Source organism: Arvicola amphibius, chromosome 1, assembly GCF_903992535.2.
Source record: "Arvicola amphibius chromosome 1, mArvAmp1.2, whole genome shotgun sequence".
Lineage (NCBI taxonomy): Eukaryota > Metazoa > Chordata > Mammalia > Rodentia > Cricetidae > Arvicola > Arvicola amphibius.
This window is the reverse complement of record NC_052047.1, coordinates 187,599,575-187,624,952: the sequence shown is the minus strand read 5'-3', so window position 1 is coordinate 187,624,952 and position 25,378 is coordinate 187,599,575. Positions and strand designations below refer to the sequence as shown.

General features: G+C 47.0%; 1 protein-coding gene across 2 annotated transcripts; it reads right to left on the bottom strand.

Moving 5' to 3' along the window:
• Positions 1–757: 757 nt before the first annotated feature.
• Positions 758–25,242, bottom strand: Gsto2 (glutathione S-transferase omega 2). 2 transcript variants are annotated; one of them, XM_038323835.1, is made up of 8 exons: positions 24,479–25,242; positions 16,450–16,614; positions 16,090–16,198; positions 13,564–13,786; positions 11,825–11,926; positions 4,219–4,325; positions 2,903–3,070; positions 758–2,737 (listed from the first exon to the last, which is right to left on the bottom strand). In XM_038323835.1, the coding sequence occupies exons 2-8, from the start codon at positions 16,481–16,483 to the stop codon at positions 2,683–2,685; spliced, it is 798 nt and encodes a 265-aa protein (XP_038179763.1). In that variant the 5' UTR covers positions 16,484–16,614; positions 24,479–25,242; the 3' UTR covers positions 758–2,682. The 2 variants fall into 2 exon arrangements, with proteins under 2 accessions (XP_038179763.1, XP_038179787.1); XM_038323859.1 differs by lacking the exons at positions 16,450–16,614; positions 24,479–25,242 and adding an exon at positions 14,588–14,661 and having other exon boundaries at positions 16,090–16,187.
• Positions 25,243–25,378: the final 136 nt, after the last annotated feature.

Here is a 25,378-nt window from a genome sequence, read left to right as displayed (position 1 = left end):
GAGGAGAGGGCCAGATCCCTGGAACTCGGGTTACAGATAGATGGCCATGAACTGCCACGTGGGTGCTGGAAATGGAACTAGTGTCCTTAACCACTGAGCCACCTGGCCAGGCTCTCATGTTTTGAGACAAAGTCTCCCCTTGTTGAGCACACAGATCTAGCTAGCCTAGCTTGGATAGCGAACTCTCAGATCCTGTCTCTGCCTCCCCAGTTCTCGGATTGCAGGTGCGTGCCACCATGCCCAGCTTTTCACCTGAGCGCTAGGCATCCAGACTTGGGGCCTCATGGTTGTGCAGTAAACACCTTACTGAGCCCTCACCCTAGCCAATAATAATTTTTGACATAGCTTTTCTTCCCTCAACCCCATTAATAACTCTTAAAGCTCATGAAATATGGTTGATTTGGGTCATATTCCTCAGGCTCCATCCTCCTAGTTTCAGCCACAGATTGGCTACTCCATTTCCTGTATGAGTCAGGGAGGTGACATCGAGAAGCCAGAGGAGGGATGGGGAGATGGCTCTGTGGCTAAGATCATTTGTTCTCTTCCGGGGGACCCGGGTTTGATTCCCAGAACTCACATGGTGGCTCACAACCATGTAACTCCACTTCCAGGAACTGTGACGCCCTCTTCTGACCTCCTCCTCAGGCACCAGGTACACACATGGTGCATATACATACATGCACGCAAAACAGTCAAACTCATACAAAATAAACTTTTCTTAAGGAAGAAAAGAGGAAAAATAACAACAGAAAGAAGGAATTAGGTCAAGGCGGTGACTGAAACCAGGACCCCGGCATGTGGTCTGGAGCCAGAGGTTAGGGAACAACCTCCACTGGGCTACACCTGGCCTAGCTCTGGAGTTTTCACTCCGCCCCTAATCCAGCTTTTGTGTTACAGAAACCTACAACAGCCCTGTGTGACTCTTGTCTGAGAGTTTCCCATGGATACAAAGCCTATACAAAACTTGGTTTAGAGGAAACTGGGGAAACCGTGGTACCTCGTGAATCAGGTATTTGCACCTGGCATTGTATTGTAGAAAACTTGGTTTTGTTTTGAGATATGGAAATCTACTGGCTAAAGTGTAAATACAGGAAAAAAAAAATAAAGAGGCCAAGAGGCAAAGGGAAAACGCTTCAGTTCACCAAGACCGCGGCCCCGGCACCCACGGAGGCTACGTGCCTTCTAAAGGTGTCTGAGTCTTCATTTCACCGACCCACGTGAACCCGCACACCCACATACTCAAAGGCCATTCAAGGCCCAGATGAGGGTAAGGGCCATCAGCCCGCAACCTCTCTCCCCATGAGCACTTTTCTCCAGCCCATGTTTCCAGGTTCTTCAAGTTTTGTAAGCTACTCTGTGAAGCCTCGAGAGTATACCTCTACCTCTCTAACTCGGAGATAAGCATTTTCTGTGTACCGCAGCAGCTCAGTCACAGGCTGGAGCCTCTCTAGACACCTGCAGAGCTCGCCAGTCCCTGCAGTCCTAGCGGAGACCACAGGAACCATTCCTTCTTTCCAAGCATAGATCCTAGGGAATAATGAGTCACAGATTCGACTCTACAGTAACTTGGGTACCATGGCAACAGGGCACCACATCCGGAGCAGATGGTACCACAGACTGACTGACTGTCACATGGTGCCTGTTCTGGCAGGCCTGGTCATCTAACCAAAGAGGCCTGCCTATGTGCACCTGGCATGGAGTAGTACCTGGTGTAAAATAAGCCCTCAGCCAGCAGACAGCAGTGCCATTCTGAGATGCCAGGAGAGAGGGGGATTGGTCTGGAGAGTCCAAAGCAGGGGCATGGAGAAGTCAAAACGTCACACTTGCTGTTGCCTGGCTTCTGGGTGTGGCTGGGGATGCTGAAGGCCGGAAGAATACGAAGGGAGAACAAAGCCAAAATGATCCCAGGCTGCTAGGACACACTGGCATAGAAGGACACACACAGAGCAAGGGACAGTGTCGATCCTCCTCCAAAGAAAGTGGCAGCAGTCTCTGTTGAAGGCACCTGCTGGCAGACCAGCCACTTTCCACAGCTCACTGGCATCTCAGTCTCTGGTGGCACGGCACTGCCTGGTCAAGCTGATGGCTACATGGAAGCCAAGACAAACTGTCCACACTGCAGCAAACACTTGGGCCAACTTGATGTGGAGATAGGAGGTCCATGGGGCAGGTCCGTGTCTTCATCAGTGTTATCCTCCCCTCCCCGTGGTCCAGGATCTGGTACCCAAGAAGCAACAGAGGCATCTGTTGGAACCAACCGAGTGTGTGACGCACATCCAGCAGTGACCTTTGCCTGTGACTGGGATTAGAGGGGCGGGTGTTTGGGAGGCAGGATGCTGGCTAATAAAACACTATGTGAGACATCCTGAGCTCCAGTAACACCAGTGAGATTCTGACGTATTTGGTCCAGGGTGAAAAACGGGTGTTTCATTTCCTGCTTTGGAATTCTTTCCAGTCACAAGACCCTTGGGTGTCTCCCAGGCCCATGGCCAAAGTTTGAACAGGAATGATACGCATGCATTCCCGTGTGGGCAGCAGAGTTTCTCTGCTAAGAGAATAGTATTTCAGAGTGTGTGTGGTTGGTTTCTTTCTCTTTGTTCTTCCTCCTTCCCTTCCTCCTCCTCAGGATTTCTTCTCTCCAGAGAGACTTCTGAAGAATAGCAAAGGCCAAGGAGCCAGCAGTCACTCTAGCTCCCAAATGCACTTCCACATCAGAGCTGGGCGCTTTCTAGAGAAGCTACAGGATTCAGACACATGATGATTAGTCTATATTTTACATTTCCAAGTTTATGAAGGACCTCAAAAAAAGAAGAAAAAAAGAACAGAAACACACTGACCCCCCCAAGGCAACCCGTGACGCAGAATCCGATACACTGAGAATCCTGGGCAATGCAGTGATTACCGAATGGCTGGGACACGCAGCCCAAAGTCAAAAGCAGCAGGGTTGTTCTGAAAATAGAGATTCAGGAAGCCTAAGAATACGTTCTTATCAATGAGCAGGGCACAGACTGTGGGGTCCTGCTTCATGGTGGCTATCCAGAGCCTCAGCATCGGGGTGTGATTCACGCAACTGCAAGACAGGAAAAGGAGAGGGTGGGCAAGGAGGCATTGTCACTTTATAGATCCGAAAGAGACAAAACTATGGGTTTGTTTGGGAACTACGGCACGCTTAGTTACTATCCAGGAAGCCTGACGTTGGTGAGGAGAAAGGCTCACTCGGAACTGTGTGTCCAACTGCTGACATTGTGCAAGTGGGGCAGGGGGATCAAGTGTCTTCAGTCCACTGCTGACTGACTGGTGCGCTCCTCTCACACTAACCGTCCTAGACCATTTGCAGATTCTACTTGTAGGACTTTTAAAAAAAAAAAAACAGAGCAGTTTTCCAAATACTTTTACAATAAATGAAACAATCACAAAACCTGGAAATACAGGCCTTTTCAAAGACGGACAGAGGAAGTCAGGTCTAGGGTCGGCAAGGTGATAAGCGAAGGTAAGACAGCTGGCAGGTGGCAGCCATAACCTGGGGTTCGCCACTCTGCCCTGGAGGGAGCTAATATAACTTACCTGTGTGTTTAACTACCCAGTCACCTTAGGTCTGATCCAAAGAACTACTTTTCAAATGCTGGAAGTGCCCGGCATGCCTAACGCGGCTGACAGAGGTCAGAGTCGGCAGCGGTTCACACATCCATCCGGTGTCGCCGCGCGCGGAACTTTGAGGCGACAAAGCCCTGCCACGCTTTAAACATGCTTACAAAAAAAGTGCGGCGCTTCCATGATGTGCGGCTGCCCTTTGTTTATATGACAATTACGCACGCATTGCTTTTGAAACCTTCCGGCGTTTAAAGGGCATTTCTATTTGGGGGAGGGGAGTGCGAGATGGGGCTCAGGTGTGTGGCAGGACCAGCTGTGCGGCTGTGGAGGGCGCTACAGGCTGTTTCACCCGTCTGTGAATACACAGGGGACAGTGGGCTCTGAAGCACCAGGAAGGCTTCTGCACACACAGTCTTATCCGCAGAGATGTAGGTAACATGCAAGCCTGTACTTAGTGGGAGAAAAACACAGGCTCATTTTGGACAAGGAAGCACACATGAGTGGCGCCCAGTCCTGATTTCTGTTTCACAAACATTCTGAGACAGTCTACAGGGGAGTTAGTAGTACCCAGAGCATCTCAACAAGTGACATTCAGTGAATTTGCAATCATATAGTAAAATGTCTTACTCAGATAGTCCATATACATCCAGCCGCTCAAACCAGGGCCAGAAGAGGTAATCAATCATGGATATACGGTCTCCACCAAAGAACGTAGTGTTCTGATATTCAAGAATCTAGAAATATACACAGAATAGCTGGTTAATTTACACATTTGCTGACATGATTACAGATGCTAAATAAAAATGCCAGATTAATTACAAGGAAGAAAAACTCTCTTGCCGGTGTTCTATTTTCAAGAGATGGCTTCCTCCCTCTGCCAGGGTTGCCCTAGCTCCTTTAGGGCCACAGTCTTGGCCACACCCTGTTCCCTGCCTCCCTTCAACATTGAACAAACAACATGGCTCATCAGACTGGAGAATACGGAAAGAGCAACCCAGGCAGAGGTAGCCCAGCCCTTCAATCAGCCTGGGACAGGCTTCTCCAAGTCCTAGGCTGTTTCCAGATCATCTCAGCTTGGACCTTAGGCTAGCATTGCCCATTCCCCAGGGACATGAAAAGTCTGAGCCAGTTGCTAAAAACCAGCATAGAACACCCCCCACCCGTTGGTGTTGTGACTCATCTCCCACGTACTCTTTATACTAAAGGGGGTGCTGCGGTCTGCACTGGTCTCTCTCTCTCTTTTGCCTTCTCCATGGGTTCAGAGCTAAGACAGATCAGTGCTGTTCAGTGGGTTCCCTGCCTCCCAGCATGGTCTTCATCATACTTTCTTCTTTTATTCAAATTCTTCAAACCTCATGCTACTCAATATCAACATTCTACAAGAAAATAAACATTTTCTTTCTAAAATTGGACAACAACCCACATAGGTGGACTGTAAGGAAAACACATCTTTGACAGACCATAGCCAGACAGCCGCAAGAAAGAGCCTGCTGCAGTTTTCCAAACAGAACAAGCTCCCAGTGAAGTCAACCGCTCACACCGACCTACACGGCATAGAACCAGCTCCACACTTCTCTCTCGGCTGCCGGTGGAGGCTGCTGGGCTGGTGAGCTGTGGGAAGAAGCTGTGCTGGTGTTCCCATCTTAGATTTGGAGACCCTGCTGAGGCACAGACCTCCACAAAGAGTCCAACTGTAAATTCTGGGCAGGGGTATGGCTCAGTAGGAAAAGGGCTTGCCACACAAGCCCAAGGAGCAGAATCTGGTTCTTAGAAGCCACATAGAAAAAGCTGGCATAGAGGTGCACATGGGCACACACACACACACACACACACACACACACACACACACGTTCCCGGCAGAGATGAGGAGGTAGAAGCAGGTGGATTCTCCAGAGTCCCTGACAGAGAGTTAACTGAATCAGTGAGCCCCAAGCCAGTGAGAGACCCTATTTCAAAAAACTCAAAGTGGACATTACCGAGCAGAAATGGCATCCAAAGCCACGCATGCTCCGAACGTGTTTGCTCTCCTGGCTGTGGCATGGCCATGGCTTTACACTCAAAGACATGCTCAGTGTGCTGAACTTCACCTCTAGCACAACGCAGAACCCAGGACGATGTATTTCCTTCCTCCCACCAGTCAGAGTTCTCATCTGAAAGGGGATGGTTCCCCTCAGAGTACTTCGGGGTGTGGTGAGAAGGCATGAGCTTCCAGCCTACCCTGCATGTACAGCCCAGGCCCTGAGGGCTCCACAGGAAGAACTTCTCCTGACCAAGGATAGAGGAGCTCCCCTACCTGCCTTCCCTTCTCAGAAGGGAAAGCAAACCTCATGGCCCCAGAGCCTTCCTATTCCCCAGGGTGGCAAACAGGCTCCCTGATCATTGTCACAGCAAGTGGAACAGAGGCAAAAGCATCTGAACAATGAGATGTGACTCCACTGCTTGTTTCAGACATTTACTAGTAAGACCTGGCTTAGAGAGTGTGGCCTTGGAGTGAGAATGGCCCCCGTAGGCTCATGTCTGAATACTTGGTCCTCAGATGGTAGAACTGTTTAGAAATGACCAGGAGGTGTTGTCTTGCTGGAGATGTGTCACGGGTGGGCTTTGAGACCTCAGAAGTCTCCCGGCATTTCCAGTTAGCACTTCTCTGCTTTCTGTTTGCAGACTGCAATGTGGGCTCCCAGCTGCTGCCCCAGTGCCATGCCTGCCTGCCTGCCTGCTGCCGTGCTCCCCATCATGATGGTCGTGGACTCCTAACCCCCTGGACTGCAAACCCCAAATAAACCCTTCCAAGTTGCCTTGGCATGTTGCTTTGTCACAGCAACAGAAAAGTAGTTAAGACAGAGGGGAAGGCCAACGCAGAAGACGCCTAACTGCCTTGATGTTTAGAGCAGCTGAAGCTCACCCCAGGCTTTAAAAGTCCAGTCGCTGCTTCCTGATCCACAAATGTGAACAAGCAGGCTTATGTTTTTGCTTCTGCAACTGCAAGCTGCTTCTGCCGCCATGCCTTGGCTTCCATGATTGACAGTACCCTTAAATCATAAGCCCAAATAAGCCCTTCCTCCCTGAGCTGCTTCTTGTCACTAGAGTACAGGGCAAGTCTAAAACTCCCCTCACCATGGATTCCTTTACAGCTGCCTCCAGGTGACACAGGGCACCCTGGCCTGGCCTCCCTGGAGGTTTGTAGCTATCTTCAGGATCTTCAACAGCTGTGCTCCCTTCTATGCAAATCTGGTACCTCTCAGACACAGTGTTACTCTGCTCCTAGAATGCCAGATACTGTGACCGGGAGCTCTTGCCAAGGGGCATTTGGTGTTTGCAGCATTCAAAAGGTTCTACCTTAAAATGTTCTGAGGTTGGAGAGAAGGACCAGTGGGCAAATGTGCACGCCATGCAAAGGTGAGGACCCAAGGCCGAATCCTTCCCAGGTGAAAACAAACAGATGGAGCCAGTTAGGGCCTGATAGAGGGACAAGACCTCTGCAATCCCTGCGCTCCTTGCAGATACGAGGCTGAAACTGAGGAATCTGGGAAGCTTGTGGGACGACACCCTGACTAAACAGAGGAAAACCAACAGAGATGCTTGCCTCAAACAAGGTGGGGGTGAGACTCAACAGCAGAGGGTATCCTCTGACCTCACATGACATGTGTGCCTGCTTACACACACGTGCACACACACATGCACACACAGTATACACACACACACACAGTGATGAATAAAAATATAAATAAGTAAAATGTTTTAAAATAGCAATCCAAGATTTGTTCTCTTTTCCACACTGAAAAGGAAGACTAGAGGCACGATAAGGAATAGCTGGTGAGTGACAGCAGCAGAGGAGGGATGTTTGGTTTGGTGAAAGTGTCTTATTTCCACCCAGGAACCAGAGAAACGCTTCACCTCCTGCTAGGGAACTCTCGGGCTCCCCCTAGGTCGATAGAGGAGGAATACCAACAGGGAACACAAGTGGGAGACGTGTGTGGGACTCCCCCTGGTGGCCATCGGTGGTGTGGTGCAGCAGCCAGGACTCCCTCTCTAAGTCAAAGAGGAGAAAAAAATCTTTAAGGCATTTAAGAAATAGGTGTTCCAGAACTTATTTCCTGCACCACGTACTGTTTTGGGCCACGCAGCACTCCAATTCTGGTAACAGAAGAGCGATTTTATAAAGCTAATCCCAGACTCCTTTAGACCACACATTCCAAAAGCCCAGTATAAGATCTTCAAACTTTGCGATGGCCACCGGCTTTATACTGCTATCTTTTAGGCCATCACCAGGAAATCCTTGGTCTCCAACCCTCTGGCAGTGCTGTGTCTCCCACTGGACGCCCTGTACTTGATGGAGGTGGGGAAGAATTCCTACGAATTGGAAGTCACACACGCGCCATTTCTGCAAATGCAAAAAAGCACCTTCAAGGGCAAAAGCGGTAGAATCAAGCCCACGTCCAGAGGTAGCCGCAGAACACAGAGACCTTTTGAGTTGAAAAGAAAATAAAAGGAAGTTTCAAGATTTTAAATTCCAGGTCCTTTCCACGCAGACACAGGAAAAACTAGACTGAGCTCACAACACAGTAAACAGGGTTCCTGTAAAAGGGACCACTGCTCTGTTAGGAAAAAGGCTGAGAAGTGGGACTTTGGTAGGACTTGCCCCTCCGCTCTCCTGACCACCAATTAGGATGGCGTTAGTCTATGAAGATGCAAAATCCAGCTTGCCGACATTTGGGGACTGATGGGACACCCTGGAAATACTCGCTGTCATCCTTTACAGCGGCTGAATTCTTTTATTTGAAATCTATTTAGTAAAAGTTAGGTAGTACCTGACCACAGCCCAGTAAAGCAGTAGATGGATAAAAATTCCAGTGAATCCCCTTCCCATCTCTGGAGAGGCAGAGTGCCCTGCGCCCAAACGCAGTGGAAGAATGCTCAACAGGAAACTATGCCCCTATTAAAATGTTATACTTCCATATGCACGAGAGGTAAGTTGGATCAAAAGCTAAAACAATTCTGTGAGCCGGGCGGTGGTGGCGCACGCCTTTAATCCCAGCACTTGGGAGGCAGAGGCAGGTGGATCTCTGTGAGTTCGAGACCAGCCTGGTCTACAAGAGCTAGCTCCAGGACAGGCTCTAAAGCTGCAGAGAAACCCTGTCTCGAAAAACCAAAAAAAAAAAAAAAAAAAAAAAACAACAACAACTCTGTGAGTTTGAGGCCAGCCTGGTCTACAGGAGCTAGTCCCAGGACAGGCTTTAAAGCTACAGAGAAACCCTGTGTCCAAAATAAGTTAAGACAAGAAAGAACAAAACCACGTTTTAAATAGTCACGTAACCTTCAAATATGAGCAACTCTTTAAATGGAATTGCACCAATTAATAAGAACAGCTAGTATGATCTTAGAGTGGAAACGTACAGCATCCTTGAACAATTTTTACAAGACAGAAAACTTAACCAAGCAGCACAAACAAATGGGCAAAAATGTCTTTTTGTTTGTAAAGAAGAAAATACAAATTAAGCATTAACATTATGGCTGAGCATGGTAGAACATGCCTTTAATGTCAGAACTGAAGAAGCTGAGGCAGGGGGGTGAAGAGCTTGCGGTCAACCTGGGCTATACAGTGAGACCATGTCTGAAAAGAAAATGTGGAAAAGGTGGGAGGGAGAGAAGAGGCGGGAAAGAAGAGAAAGAAAGAAGTTAAGGTTATGGGTGAAAATGAAACTCAATAAACCACGGGAGCTCCTGAGTGGTGCACACACTCTATAAGCAGATACGACCCTCAGGCAAACTGTGCAGACGAGGCATGTGGGAAACTCTGCATGGAAATGCGAATGACGGGAATACAAAGCAGGCCCACCAACATCAAGAGGCTGAACCAGAAAGTGCCTGATGGCCGTGGGAAGATGAAGGTTTCAGATGCCCAGTCCCTCAGTGATGCTTCAATCTCTACTCTGCATCAAATCTGATAACAGCTGGAAAAGAACCAAGCAAAGCCAGAGAGCAGAGCCAATGCCTAAAGGCAAGATCACATGGACTGTGAGGGAGAACCAAACACCACCAGGGAAAAAAAAATCTGTCCAGTGTAGAAAGCTACTGCACTATTCTGGGCTGGATTTGACAACTACCACCACGGAAAGGTTTGGAATAAGTCACTGGCAGAAAAAAGAACTCCTGATAGGTCCTTCCATGCTAGAATCCACAAAGACAAGAAAAACAGAACTTGGCTCGAGTGTGATGCTGAAGTGGGAAAGTCAATACCATACAAAAATAAAACTAAAATAGGTGTACTTCTTAGATAAATGATTCAAGAAAAGCTAGGACGTTTGCCCAAAGGCGGGTTTGAAGTATGCCGAGACTACAGCATCCCAATAGTATAAAATGCATACCAGCGTTCAAAACAGCAAGGAGGAGGGCCGGCTGTTGACCTGATAACCAAAGCAGCAGGTTTTGTTTATATTATAAGATTATTCAGTCTTAAGTGAATTTTTATTATTTTTTAAAGTTTTGTTGCTGCTGCTGTTTTCTGAGACAGAATCCCACTACACAGCTCAGGCTAGCCTCAAATGTATACCCCTCTTACCTTTATCCTGACATGCCCAGGAAACTGGCATTTTTAAAGAAATAAAAAGATCATACAGGTCACATTTCAAAAAAAAATATCACCTGGATCTTAAAGCCACAAAATGCAAGCCGAGTTTCTTGCTAGGCTACAACATGTGACAGATTTCACCTTGAAATCTTGGGCTGGGGAGATGACTCAGTGGTGCAAACATGAGACCCTGAGTTCAAATCTCAGGACCATGCAAAGCTCCAACCTGCGGCGAGGTCGGATACCTTGTAAGCTAACCAGGAATGCAAATCTAGACGTCCAGGGGCTTGGATAGAAATGGAGACCAACCCTTAGGCTCATTTTGAAGCAACTATGCAGAGTGCTAGGCTGGAGACATACGGAAGAGAGAGAGCTGGTGTGTGTGTGTGTGTGAGAGAGAGAGAGAGAGAGAGAGAGAGAGAGAGAGAGAGAGAGAGAGAGAGAGAGACAGACAGACAGACAGACAGAGAGAGATTAATTAGCTGGGTATGATGACACACTTTCAACCCCAGCACTTGGAAGGCAAAGATAGGCAGATCTCTGTGATTCCAAGGGCTACATAGTGAGAGACCCTGTCTCAAAAACAAGAAACAAAAACAACCACCACCACCAAACATAGAGAAATTAACAACTCTGCTCAGAGAGGTTTCGGCTGCTTCTTTTCAAGCAGTGTTGCCTCCTCCTCTTCCTGGGCAAAGACTCTCTTATTAGATGGCTCTTTCAGCACTGCGATTAAAGGCAGTGTTGGTGAAGCAGTTCTAGAACCATCCCCAGGATTCCTCTTGCCCAAGGCTCCAGAGTCCAGCAAAGCCACACCTAAAGTCATGATCCCACCATCCACTGCCGCCAAGGGGTTGTTGGAGTCTGATGCCTCAGGACACAAGTGAATATTTCTTACTACTCTCTTCCAGATCACTGCAAGTGTACAGCTGCAAGAAAGGAAACACAAGCATGTGTAGATTTAATCTGTAACTAGCCAATAAAGTCAAATGGAATAATATTAATAGCTAGCCGTCTCGTAAAGGGATAAAGATAGCAGTTCTCTGGCTGTCAACAGGGGAGCAGCCTCACCCATGAAAAGCATTCATTTTGGTTCCTAGAGCAAAGGTAAAGAAAGCCGAGACCCACAGAACACACTCAGAGTGGGGTGGATTTGTAGAGAGCCCCATTACTGCCCTGGTACAACAGATTCTACCAGCAAAGACTGCTTGCTCCCTGTCCATCCACTGACCTTCCATTTATTTGGGGTACCTCAACTAAAAGATAACCCCCCCAGCCTCCTCTGCTAATTTCATGAGGAAGCATGGAAGCAGTCCTGGACTCCCTCTGGCTCCGTAATGTGAGAAAATAAACCATCATTAGACAAGTGTTAGGTCCCACACAGCTGCTAACCAATACCTCAGCCCATCAGCAGAAATGCAGAGAATCTCAGGGAACACCACAACCCCAGGAAAGGACAAACGCATTGCTCATCCTTGACAACTCTTCAAGAATCACTCCAAAGCAGGTGAGGGATGCAAGCATTCACAGGTGACAGTCAGATGACCAGAAAGGGACCACGTCAAAGCTTGGCAGAAAGTCTGCAAGCAGGTGATGGCAGGTAGATTAGAGACAGTACACAGAGATTGATCCATCGCCTCTGACGGGACAAACACTCCTTCGTACCTCTTCCAGGTTGCAGAACTCCTGACGTAGGGCAGCCTTCAGGTCCACACACTCTCTCCCGCATCTCAGCGCTACTAGACATTCCTTGGTTAAGTGTGGGACCTAGACAGAGGACACGGGTTCTTAGTGGAGGTGTTTATGAAAACTGTCCCCACTCTGACCCAAATGCAGTGAGGCGTCCCAACTCCAGCACAGGAGGACTTGGCCACATGCCGATGTCCCCATCCTTGGTGAGGGCTTCTGGGGTATCTCTGTGCTTCCAGGGATCACTTCTCACAGCAGCTGCTCAGGCTAAGAGCTTTCACAGAGTTCTCAGTGCCCCTTGTTTGATCAGCCAGTGCCATGCTGTACGCTCTTAGCAGGGACACTTAACCTCTTTAAGTCTCAGTGTTCCTATCTGAAAAATGGTTCTAGTAACAATACCCCCCTCCCAGGGCAGTCAAGGGAGGGAATCAGTAGTCAGAGAAGGTTTGGAACATCCTGAGTGTTCAATATATGTCATTAATTAATAGCATAATTAATGCTATTAATAGCATTTAGTACCTGAACTTTTTTGTATGTGCATGTGTGTTTGTGTGTGTGTGTGTAGGTCAGATGTCAACACTGTGTGTCTTCCTCACTCACTCTGCATCTTATTTTTAAAACATTTATTTATTCATATTCTTATTTAGTGTGCTCATGTGTGTTCGTGTGTATGTGCACACATATGCACACACACACATATGCACACACACACGTGGCACAATGCACGCGTGCCAACAAATGCGTGTGGAGCTCTGAGGACCACCTGCGGTTGTCAGTTCTCTCCCTCCAGCACATGGGTCCAGGGGATCGAACCTGCGCCGTCAGGCTGGGCGGCTTACTTGCTGAGACAGAACTTCTCAGTGAACTTGGAGCTGGCAGGTTCAGGGAGACTAGCTGGCCAGCAAGTCCAGGGATCCTCCTGTGTCATCCGCCCCACCCCAGTAACGGGAAGACAGGCAAGCACTGCCATGCTGGCTCTTTATGTGATGCTGAAGATCCCACATCAAGTCCTTCTGCTGTGCACCAAGCAAGCCCTTCACACCAAGCCCTCTCCCTAGCCCTCGCCGAGTCATTTCCCTTTCTTTTCGAAGGGAAATGTCTTCACTTTGCTGTCGCCTTTTCTCTCATTACCAACAACTGTACCCAGGGCTCATGCTTCCGAGATGCTGTCTCTCTCCTCCAGGCTCAGCGTCACTCCAATGTTTTATGCCTGGAGCTCGAGAAATGCTCCTTTTTAGGACCGCCAGTCTCAGCTGTTTCAACAACTCCCATTTCTAGCCACGTGAATTTCCACCTTCTGCTCTGAATGCCGGTGGTCACACCTGACTCTAATCCCACGTGAGTTCCTCTTCAGAGCCTCACAGGGTTAAAATGAAATTGTGTCATGACTGATCTCAGAATGGACTGAAGTTGTAGAAACACGTACAAAGCAAAAATCAAGCCTATGAGGCTATTCGCAATTGTGTATACCTTACAGAATAACTCCCCTTCGCAATTGTGTGTACCTTATATAATAGCTCCCCTTCACAATTATGTACACCTTACAGAATAGCTCCTCTTGGCAGTTGTGTACACCTTACAGAATAGCTCCTCTCCACAATTGTGTGTACCTTACAGAATAGCTCCTCCACGCAATTGTGGATACCTTACAGACTAGCTCCTCTACACAATTGTGTGTACCTTTCAGAATAGCTACTCTCCGCAACTGTGTGTACCTTACAGAATAGCTCCAGTAACATCTTCTGGCGAGCTCGTTCATAAGGGTCATATGGAAACAGCTTCCTTCCTGGGTAGATGTCATCGAGGTACTCGCAAGCGATGACGGATTCGTAGATAAGTTGACTCTGGCTGTTCTCCAGGACAGGAATCTGGCCGAAAGGATGTTTTGTATAGTACCACTCAGGCTTGTTTTTCAGGTTAATGTTGATAACTTCGTGCCTTGAAAATACAAAAGAGAGACAGGCTAGAAATGAGAAGCATATAGGAAGACGGATCACCTCCAAAACAGACAGCTGTACCATTCGTGCTTAGAGCCGTTTGACACGGGAACTTTGTGTCAAATATGTGACGTGTTGGTGTTGGTTTCTGCACTGGTGTCTTCTACGGCTTCTCTTTTGCTGTGATTGAATCTCAAGCCCGATAGCATCCGCTAAGAAGTGGCTGAGACAAGACGAGAGCCAGGCTGACTCCATACGCACTCAGCCACGGCACTGGGAGATGAAAGCCGGAAAGCATGTCCAAGAGGACATGGTGGCTCAGGTCTGCAACCCCAGGAGCCAGGAGGCAGAGGCAGCGGGTCTGTAAGTCAGAGAGCAATCTAGGCTACATTTAAGGCCCTGCCTCAAAAGCAAAACATTAACAACCACAGAAACACAACTGTGTTATTAACAGGTCATACTAGACACTGAAGAATGCTAACAGTGAAGACCACACACCCCACAAGCTGAGATCCTAGCCAGTTCCTTCCCCTCTCGGTGCTCAGCGTCCACAAGTCCCATGTCTTGGCATCACTGTGGCGATCAAAGCAGGGATCATGTGTGGTGTTTGGGAGAGTACCTAGTACATTAATTAGCACGCAATCACTTTTCAATTCTCCCCTACTCATTATTATTATTGGAGGTTCAAAACCAGGAGGTCACTAGAGGCACAAACACACGTTTAAGAAGATTTAAAAAAACAAACCAAAAAACCCACAAATGGTTACATCCTTCCAAGCGGCAGCTCTCAAGATTATTTTACCTCTCCTCCATGCAAGGAATGAGCATCAATATCCGGGGACACTTTGGTTTTCACCAGGGGATTGGGGTACCATCCTAATGGGTAAAGAAGGGGATACTGACAACCTGGGATGCACAGGACAACCCCCTTTTCTCTCCCCAGCAAAGAGTCATCTGGCCCCAAATGCCAGTCAGTGATGCTAAGATTGAGAAACTCCACTAGGAAAAAACAGTTATGGGTCCAGGCGTGTAGATTAGTGGGTGAAGTGCTTGTCCAGCTAAGGAAGCCCTGGATTCTGTCCCCAGCATCACACAAGCCAGGCATGGTGACACACTGCTGTAATTCCAACACTGTGGAGGAAGAGCTAGAAGGATCAAAAGTTCAAAGCCACCCTCAGATACATAGTGAGTCTGTGGTCATCCTGAGCTGCATAAAACCCTGTCTCAAAACAGACAACAAAACCCCATAACTATTATTTTAATCAGTTACTAAGCTGCCAGTTTGTCCCCAAATAAGCAGCACATTGCATTGCTCTGATTTTTCTAAAAGCAAACAAAAACAACAGGTAACCATAGGGCTAAATAGATTTGAGCCAGCAGGAATACTCTGGTAATGTATATTATACATAAGCATCTATGTAAAGTTAACTTAAAGTTATTTAAGTTTTTCATTTAAAATATCTCCATATGGGTCTCTCTATTCACTGACATGAACTGAACATCCGACGCCAGCCCCTATGATGGACTTCCCAAGCCCTGAGCCAGAAGCTGGGGTGACACTTGGGTTTTGTGTGTGAGGCAGGGTCTTATGTCACCAAGGCTGACCTGGAACTTGGTATGTAAACAAGAGCGGTCTTGAACTCCTGACCCTCCTGTCTCGACCTCCCAAGTTCTGCGGTCACAGGGATGTTCCTCCACGCTTGGTTTCAGGTGGTGACAGGGTGTGTGAACTGGTGCCTCATGCATACAGAGCAAGCAATCCTACCGGTTCAGCTCCATCCCCAACAGACACTTTCTGAACACCTACTGAGTGCCAGGCTCTCTTCTAGTGCCACAATGAGGCAGACCCTACTATCTCGAACTCTTTTTCTGCATGGTTGGCATGGGGGGAGGTGGTAGAAAGACAGAATGAACTAGGAAATGTTGGATGTAGTTAAGCATGAAGAAACAGAGCAGAGTTACTCCAAGCTGCTTGGGGTGAAGGTCGGGCTACCTGGGTGCATTTAGGAGAGGCTTCAGTGAGCTTGGCCATGCCCTTCCTAAACCAAGTGTGGGTAGGTGGGGACCAGTTCACTGACAGCATCATTCATTGTAGGCTGCCGTGCCCAATGGTTCTTGAAAATCTGATTTGGAAGAGAACTCAGGATTTCAGGAAAGCGTACACAAAATCAGCCCTTGGAGTTACTCATCCTCAGAAGAAACAGAAGAGGAGCCCTTCAAAGAGCCATGCCTCAGACTGGAAAGATTCCCCCGGAGATGAGGGGTGAGGGTGTGCTCGGGGAGCGTGTGGCCTCAATTTCTCACCTGATGCCTTTGGCCTTGAGGACCAGGCGTGCCCTGTGTGAGTAGGGGCAGAACCTCATGCTGTAGATGCGGATCACACCCTCTGGGACTGGTCCTGGAGGGCAGCTGCCTGCAGGGCGGGGCAGGGGTGAGAAGATGGAGAAGCTGGTTAGCCCTGTGGGGAGGGGCCTTGCTCACCTCATGGATGTTCTTGGAGAACTCTGTTCTGGGCCTCTCAAGTTCCACAGGGGACACTTGCCCATACAGTTTGTCCAAGTCTGTCCTCTGGTTTACAGGCCAAGGCTCAGTTACCCCTCTCCAGAGAGAGCAGCCCCATCACACCTCTCCCCCATCCCAAGGGTCCAAGTCTCGAAGGTTTACCTCTCCCCAAGCTTCTGGAGGCATCCCCAGACATCTATCTCCAGGTGTCTGCGCAGTACCCGAAAGCTCACAGTCGCCGCCTTGTGGCTCTCTACTGCCGGTGGTTCCAGATACAACTGTGCTTCCTCCAGACCCCAACTGACTTTCTCAGCAGTGGACAGCACTCTGGCGGGGCAGAGAGAAACTAAACTGGGACCCTCGAGGATAATCTAGCCCTCTCCAAGACACCTCCCCAGATATGGAAGCCCATAAATGGATGAGGGAAACAATAAGTACCCCCAGAAAATAGCTCTTGCTTCAGACACACAGGGAAAGCTTTTGGTGGGCCCTCACCCACAGGAAGAAGACTGGACATTTAAATCTCAACGTGGATTTCATAGGAATCGAAAACAAATTGATCAGACTAAAATTACCTTTTCCTTTCTCTCACAAATCCTCATCCTAAGCAGATAGTTGACCACACCTTCTGCATAATGTGTTCAGCGTGCTTTCTTTTTTAAAAAGCCAAATTTTTCATGGTTCAGCAAACGGAACGGAACACTTGGGACATGGTGAGACTCTGCACCACTCAGGAAGTGAACCGCAGCTTCCAGTCTGCACTGCTCTCTCACCTCTCCCTGATGCTCCATCGTGAGATTTCTACCCAGGTTCTGAAAATCTGGCAGTGAGGAGGAACAAGACTCCTGGAGCCAAGAACTGTTTCTGAGTCCTCCTCCAGCCTGACTTCCTGACAGAAGTCCTTCAGTGTCCAAGGACAACAAGCCCAGCAGCACAATGCCCAGCTACGTGAGGTCGAGGAGGCAGCTGGCCTTGACGCTGACACTAGTAAGCTGAAACCCCGAATGTCAACAAGTGAAAAAAGAATTCCTTTAACTTTCCAGGCTGGAGAAGAAGTGGAAATGGCTTGCAAACACACTTGATGGCACGAAAGGAAGGGCAGAAAAGCCTCGTGTGTTTCATTTACACTCAGTTATTTCTGATTTACTCCATTTCCCAAACTTCCGTGTTGTGTGATCAACACTGCTCCTCCTTTACAAAGAGCCCCCGAAGAATGGCATTATTTATCCAAAGTGAACAGTTAGTAGAGTCAAAGGATTTTAAAAGTCCAATGACTTTTCAAAGGCTCGTTGTCCTGGGCTGCAACAGTGGAGAGTTGATCTCCAGAAAAACCGACAGCGCATACGGGCAGCTTCGTTGCTGAATCTAACTTTTCACTAACACAACAGAGACAAGCAGTTCTGGGCCTTTGGAATTCTCACCTCTCCAGAATGTCTTGGCTGATAAGCAAATTTTTTCTATAAAATAAAAATCTTTGAAATCTTTAGCACTAATTCAACCCCACAGCTTTAGTCAAGAATCCAGTGATTCCGTGGGAGTTAAGCCTAAATGCCAATGCATCGTTGATAGGTCCTATATTGGAATTAGGGTCTAGCGGGGGCATTTGGATCAATGCTTGGAAGAGCACAGATGCCCCCAGAAACCTGGCATCGGTTAAAGCAGACCCGTTCTTGCTTTGCTGATGCTTCCACTTTGGCTGATGTAGACACAGCAACTACTTCCCTGCAACTCACCTGATGGAGGACAAGCTTTATGGTAAACAGAAACAAGAAACATCACCATGCCATGATAACTAAGGAGGGGTAAGGAGGTGGCTTCTCAGCAGACTAGTGTACCAGACCCAGGACAGAGGAGGCATCTGTTAGCAGACCAAAGCAGATGCTGGCCACCTGGTTCTCTCAGCATCCTTCAGTCCCTATCTGTTATGGGGTCCTGGTTGGCACACCCCCCCACACCCTAAAGTTCTCCAGCCCAGGGACTCTCCTGTCCCCTACCCCCACTCTCCTCACATGGCCCCACTCAGTCTGCCAGTTACATTCACTCTGGATTTTCCAGATGTTTCTGCTGTATTCTTCCTTACAGCTATAAAAAAAAAAAAAAAAAAAAAAAAACTTCAGGTGGTCGCTCATGCCTTTAATCCCAGAACTCGGGAGGCAGAGGGTAGGTGGATCCCTGTGAGTTCGAGGCCAGCCTGGTCTACGAGAGCTAGTTCCAGGACAGACCCCAAAGCTACAGAGAGACCGTGTCTCAAAAAATAAAAAACAAAACAAAAAAAGAAAGAAAGAAAGAAAGAAAAAGAAAAGAAAAAAGAAAAAAAGTCAACTCCTTAGGAGCTGTCATATCCTTTTATTTATCTCTTTTTTTTCCATTCACCTTTCACATAAACATAGCAGGTAACTGAGGAAAACACACCCAGATTCTAAAAGGGAAAGCATAAGAGAAAGGCAGAATTTCAAAATCAAAATGAATTATTGAGGACCTGTTTGGTGCTTTCCTAGTTCATTTAAGCCCTAAATTGGTCCTGGAAGTGTCCTGTAGGATTTATTCTCCCATTCAAAAGATAATGGGGGGCTAGCAAGATTAAGCACTTGTTAAATGTCCCACAACTGGTAAATGTAGGAGAGGAGAAGAATTTTCCCTCTGGGGACAACACTGTCACCCAGCAGCTTAGTCAGTACCAGATGCAATAGAATGGACAGTCAGAAAACTTCTCCCCATGGAGTAAATATTGAAGGCTTTTCATGTCTCAGCTGTTCAATTCTTTTTTTTTTTCTTTTTTTTTTCTTTTTTTGGTTTTTCGAGACAGGGTTTCTCTGCAGCTTTTTTGGAGCCTGTCCTGGAACTAGCTCTTGTAGACCAGGCTGGCCTCGAACTCACAGAGATCCGCCTGCCTCTGCCTCCCGAGTGCTGGGATTAAAGGCGTGCGCCACCACCGCCCGGCTAGCTGTTCAATTCTTATAGCGTAAGGACAGCCATAGGAAGTATATGAATGAATGGGCACAGCTGTGCACCAATAAAACCCTACTCAGGTTCACTGAGCTTGATATATGTTTTAACAGCCTCTAACTTTTAGAACTGCTTTAGGTCCCCAACAGCATAAAGCAGAAGACATAGACGTATCTAATGTTCTTCCAAGCTCCAACATAGACTCCTGTATTATTAACATCCCAGTCAGAGTGGTGCCTTCATTACAATAGATGTACAAATGTTGACACATCACTCCAAGCCCACAAATCATAAACCATTCACTCAGAGTGGCTTACATTGGTATGATTTCTACATCACAAGTTACGGTTTATATTTGATACCTTTAGCTGCTTAAAACAGTATTGTCAGAAAGCATTCTTAGCTCTTTGCGTTGCACAAAATCCAACACTTGGCCTATGTTAGCCTGGTAGTTTTATCTGGGCACTCATAGTTTATGTTGGAATGGTTGAGCTAACAATGTGCAGAATGGGAATTCCATTTGCAAACTGAAATGTTCTAGTACGCCAGAAGAGACTGCATTTCCAATTTTTCCCCTCATGATTCTCTCCTTCTTTTTTTTTTTTTGTTTTGTTTTGTTTTGGTTTGGTTTGGTTTTTCGAGACAGGGTTTCTCTGTAGCTTTGAAGCCTATCCTGGAACTAGCTCTTGTAGACCAGGCTGGTCTCAAACTCACAGAGATCCGCCTGCCTCTGCCTCCCGAGTGCTGGGATTAAAGGCGTGCGCCACCACCGCCCAGCGATTCTCTCCTTCTAAAGGAAACTAAATCTGTGAGCTGGAAATGTCACTGGTTAAAGGTTTGCCTAAGGAAGCTGTTGGGTTGCATGCTATAATCTTAGAACTTGGAGTCTGAGGCAAGAGGACCATGAATTTGAGGCCAATAATAGTGACCCTGTCTCAAAAACAAAAAAGAAAAAAAGGAGGAGGAGAAGGAGGAGGAGGATGAGGAGGAAGAAGAGGAGGAGGATGAGAAGGAGGAGGAAGAGAAGGAGAATGAGGAGGAGGGGGGAGGAGGAGGAGGAGGAGGAGGATGAGAAGGAGGAGGAAGAGTAGGAGAATGAGGAGGAGGGGGGAGGAGGAGGAGGAGGAGGAGGAGGAGGAGGAGGAGGAGAGGAGGAGGAGGAGGAGGAGAGGGGGAGGAGGAGGAGGAGGAGGGGAGGAAGAGGAGGAGGAGGAGGAGGAGAGGGGGAGGAGGAGGAGGAAGGGAGGAGGAGGAGGGGGAGGGGGGGGAAGAGGGGGAGGAGGAGGAGAGGGAGGAGAAGGAGAAGAAGAAGAAGAAGAAGAAGAAGAAGAAGAAGAGAAGAAGAAGAAGAAGAAGAAGAAGAAGAAGAAGAAGAAGAAGAAGAAGAAGAAGAAGAAGAAGAAGAAGAAGAAGAAGAAGAAGAAGAAGAAGAAGAAGAAGAAGAAGACTTGTTTATGGAAGGTCAACTTTTGAGATGCAGGTCTATTTAGAGTAGTTAGGACGGAGGTGAGAAGCGGCATTCTTCATCTATGGATCTATGCGAAGCAGGTTTCTCAAAACAGGCATCTGGAGCTACCTGGATAGTGAGACCTGATTTCTGGCACTTGGGTAAATAAATCCAGAGCCCCTTAGACCTCCACTTGCCCTGTTTAAAATGACAGCTTTAACGGTATGTACATGATGTTTTGGGTATGGAATGAAATCATGCAAACCTCATAAGTAGAGTTTTAGCTCAGTGTACCTCAAAATTAAAGAGAAATACTAATGAATAAAAATGCATTTTAGCAGCACGGTGCCTTCCCATTTTGCATCCATAAAGAAGACACACATTGCAATTGAGCTTTGTCGGGCGTATCAGAATGAGACTCCAGCTCACAACACTCATTTCACCGGTTCGTAGTTTAATGCTGGCTGAAAGTGTTGAATGCTGCAGGCGACATTTCAATAATGTGAGTTTTAATCTCACCAAAGATCACAACAGTTTTCCCAGAAGGATTTTAATTATGACCTTTAAGCCTGTTCTCCGCTTCCTCTTAAAGATTCAGTAGGTAACTCCTAAATGTTTTTTGCAAATGTTTCCTCTGTGCTATTTCATGCTTGCTTCTCTATTATATTGACCAACTCAAGCACAAAAAAAAAATGCAATAAGTTCATAGACACCTATTCCAAAAAAGTTTCCAGGTATCTGAAATATAATCATATCCACTGTTTGTGTGTGTGTGTGTGTGTGTGTGTGTGTGTGTGTGTGTGAAGGTGCATATGCACCCGTGTAAACATGTATGGGGAGGTCAGGGGTCTTTTGAGTCAAGATCTCACAGGGTCCCACACCTGGAACTTGCTGATTTGGTTGAGCTTGTGGCCTGAAAGTCCCAGAGATCCATCTCTGCCTCCCGAGGACTGGGTTACAATACACCTGGCCTTGTAACCAGGTTCTGGGGCTGGAGATCAGGTTCTTATGTTTTCTCAAAAAGCACTTTGTCTACTGAGCCATCTCCCCTGCCATAGATCTGCTTTTGTGAAAATACAGGAATCTTTGATCATGATGATCAATGACTTATGTGTTTCCAGAATGGAAATAATTTCTTCACTCTATTTCAGTTTGTTTTGAGGAATGAGTTTTTCCTCTCTCTCTCTCTCTCTCTCTCTCTCTCTCTCTCTCTCTCTCTCTCTCTCTCTCTCTCTCTCTCTCTCCTGCCTCCATTCCCTCCCTCTCTTCCTCTCCTCCCCTCTGTGTATGTGTGTGTTTGTATGTTTCTTTTGTTTTGTTTCATTGGGTCTTTTATTTTTTCAAGACAGGGTCTCATTATGTAGGTCTGGCTGTTATGGAGCTCAACTTGTAGACCAGGCTGGCCTCAAACTTACAGAGATGCACCTGCCTCTGCCTCCAGAGTGCTGGAATTAAAGGCTTGCATCATATGCCTGGCTTGAGTTAAAAAGAAGTCATTTCAGTCTCTAATACTTGCAGAAACTATATTCTTCTATTGCAGAAACTATATTCCTCTATTGCAGAAACTATATTCCTCCTCTTTATCTCTTTCAAAGCCTACAGGATATGGGGATTACAATATGGGGAGCTCCATCATCGTTCACTGAATTTCAGAAGTCAGATGAGGGCCCTATCTTCACATCTGCCTTTATTCCAGGTTTGCAGGGAGTGAGGATCATAGGAATCTTCCTATGACGTTGACTTTGGAACAGAAGCAAGGCTACTAAAGCTACCCCAGGAGGACCATTCCCTTCCACTTAAGAAAAACTGAGTCAAAGGAGACTTTCTTAAAGCACTTACTTCTGCTTTCCCGTTCCTGTTTATCTTTATAACATGTAACACATTTATGTGTCTTGATAATATTTGAATAATCAAAAACAAAATTTCAAGATTCTGACATCAAAGTTTGTAAACCCAAGCAAAAGCATCAGTATCCCTTGCTAAAACCAAACCATGATAGTGGTGTGACCAAAAAAGGTGAATCTGAATCAAGCCATTCCCCAGTATCCACCCAGAATTACCCCCAGGGCCCTCTTTGAACACCAAATTTCCTGAATGCTCAAAAACTTTATATAACATGATGTCATGTTTTCAAATAATCTAACCACATCCTCCCAAATACATCAGATCACTTTTAGAGTACTTCCAAAGCTCAACACAGGGAAACTTTATATAAAGTTGTTACAATGCATTGCTTAGGGACTGCTGTCTGACCATAGTCAATACCTATGCAAGTTTTCTTTTGTTTTAAAGCCGTTAAATTGGAGAATATGGAATTGCTGATAAGAACAGATCATATTGCCGGGCGGTGGTGGCGCACGCCTTTAATCCCAGCACTCGGGAGGCAGAGGTGGGCGGATCTCTGTGAGTTCGAGGCCAGCCTGGTCTACAAGAGCTAGTTCCAGGACAGGCTCTAAAAAAAAAAGCTGCAGAGAAACCCTGTCTCGAAAAACCAAAAAAAAAGAAAAGAAAAAAAAAAACAGATCATATTATTCTGTCTTGTGTCTTGGTTTAATCTCTAAATGCAAGAGCTGTTGAATAAGATCTTTATAGATCTGACTTTACACCACAAGCTACATTTGAATCACTCCAGTATTTCATAGCTGCATTGCCTTGGCCAAATAACAAAAACTTCTTATAGCCTGATATTCTAATGCTGTGTTGTTCTAGTGGAGGTAAGAATACCATGTGGTTTAGAAGTTTTATTTGCATAAGTATGATAAGCATTTACTACTTGCCATGTGCCTTTCATCTGGCAAGCTGTTTTTTTTTTTTTTTTTTTTTTGGTATTAATTGTTCTGTTTACTATTATTTGACTTTCACAGCCTTCAAAAGACAGGCAGTCCCTGAAATGAAAGTCCCCTGCCTGCTTGTGACCTCATCAGAAAACACAAATTCACTAATGCCAAGCTGAAGCCAGGAACTCTTGACTGTGGGATGCTACTTGCCAGTCTTCATCCAAACCAGAAAATGAAAACAATTTAATTTTGATTACAGGTATCTGGCTTAAAGACCCCTTCTTTTTCTTAGATTATTGACTTTTGTTATTGTTTTTTTTCTTTGTTTTTGTTTTTAGAGACTTGAACTTGCTGTTTCTACACAGGATTTCTCTGTGTAGCCCTGGCTGTCCTGGAACTCATTTTGTAGACCAAACTGGCCTTGAATTTACAGAGATCCACTAGTTTCTGCCTCCTGAGTGCTGGGATTAAAGGTGTGCACCACCACCGCCCAGCTTTCTTTCTTCATTACCCTAGTGCTATGTTACCTTAGCACGTTTTTTTTTTTTTTTCTTTTTGGTGTGGCAATTTAAGAAAATACAACACCAGCTATGGTTAAATACTTGGGCTTTCTTTTTAAAGGAAAGTTAAAATTTTAAAGTTAGCAATCCTTTTCTGAGAACCAAAATTTGAGAAGTTCCCAAAGTTCAAGAATTGACCTCAATTTCCGCTTCTCCTCCAATACAAGTGGCAGTGGCAGAAGAGAAGCCCCCGAGGAACCTTCCAATGGTTATCTCTCCCACCCGGAGTTGGGTGGCGGGGCGACAGCCTTAAAGGCGGACCCGCCCCTTCGCACGGCCCTGCTCCACAATTGGTCGCCGATTCCTGAGCTGCAGCCAATACCCGACGAGTTTGGAACAGCGAGCCAATAGACGGCCGCGTTACCGCAGCTAGCTAGAGAAACGGCGGTCCGGCCAGAAGTCAATGGCTACCGAAAGAGGAGGTCGGGTAGCACGCAGTGCGCCCCAACATCTGGACTCACATCCTACTGGAAACCCGCGAGGAGCCGTCGGGGCCTGGCCAGGGGCCTGGGGCACAGGTGGCTCCGCCCGGAGCGAGGACGCTGGTGGCCCCGTTTGTGAAGTCAACCGGTTCCCCAGGGTGCGGCCCCACATCACTGGGAGGCTAAGTCCCAAAGGTTGCACCCAGCCCCGGGTGATTGTTATGCGCTCTGAAGAACGAAGCACCCCCACGATTCTCGCTGGCAAACCTGAAAACACATCAGACAACCAGCCAGCCGATCGGGGTGGATGTTATTGCTAAGGTCCTCCGGGATGTTTTCCAGATCCTTCTGCCATCACCTTAGAGCCTGGCTTAACCTCGGAACCAGCCACATCATCCCTAGAATGTAATGAGGCTCTCAGTCTACCTTCTCTTGTGGAGGTGATCTGATTAACCTTTCTCAGTGGGGAAATTTCACCCTTTACTTAATCCAGCCTTATATACTGAACTGGCTGATGTGGTCTTAATGGTATCGCATATGAGACACCAATTTCTGTCTAATAATGGAATTTGGAAGGAAGGATTTGAAAGGGGCTAGAAGTAGGAGCTAGAGAGATGATGGGGGGGGAGGGGTTCAGAGTGTTTGCTGCCCTTCCAGAGGGCCTCTCTGCCAGTAACATCTGCTCCAGGGCTCCTTAACTCTCTTCTGCCCCTCCCCACAATCCTTCCTTCCTTCCTTCCTTCCTTCCTTCCTTCCTTCCTTCCTTCCTTCCTTCCTTCCTTTTTATTTCTTTGTATCAGTTTCCTTCCTTCGTTTTTTCTTTCTTTTTCTTTTTATTTGAAATGAAATTAGAAGCTGGGAACTCGAGGAGGCGTCTACCCAGTCACGCTGATTTGACGCTGTTTGGATTTAGTATTCAAGGGTCACAATAAGAATAAG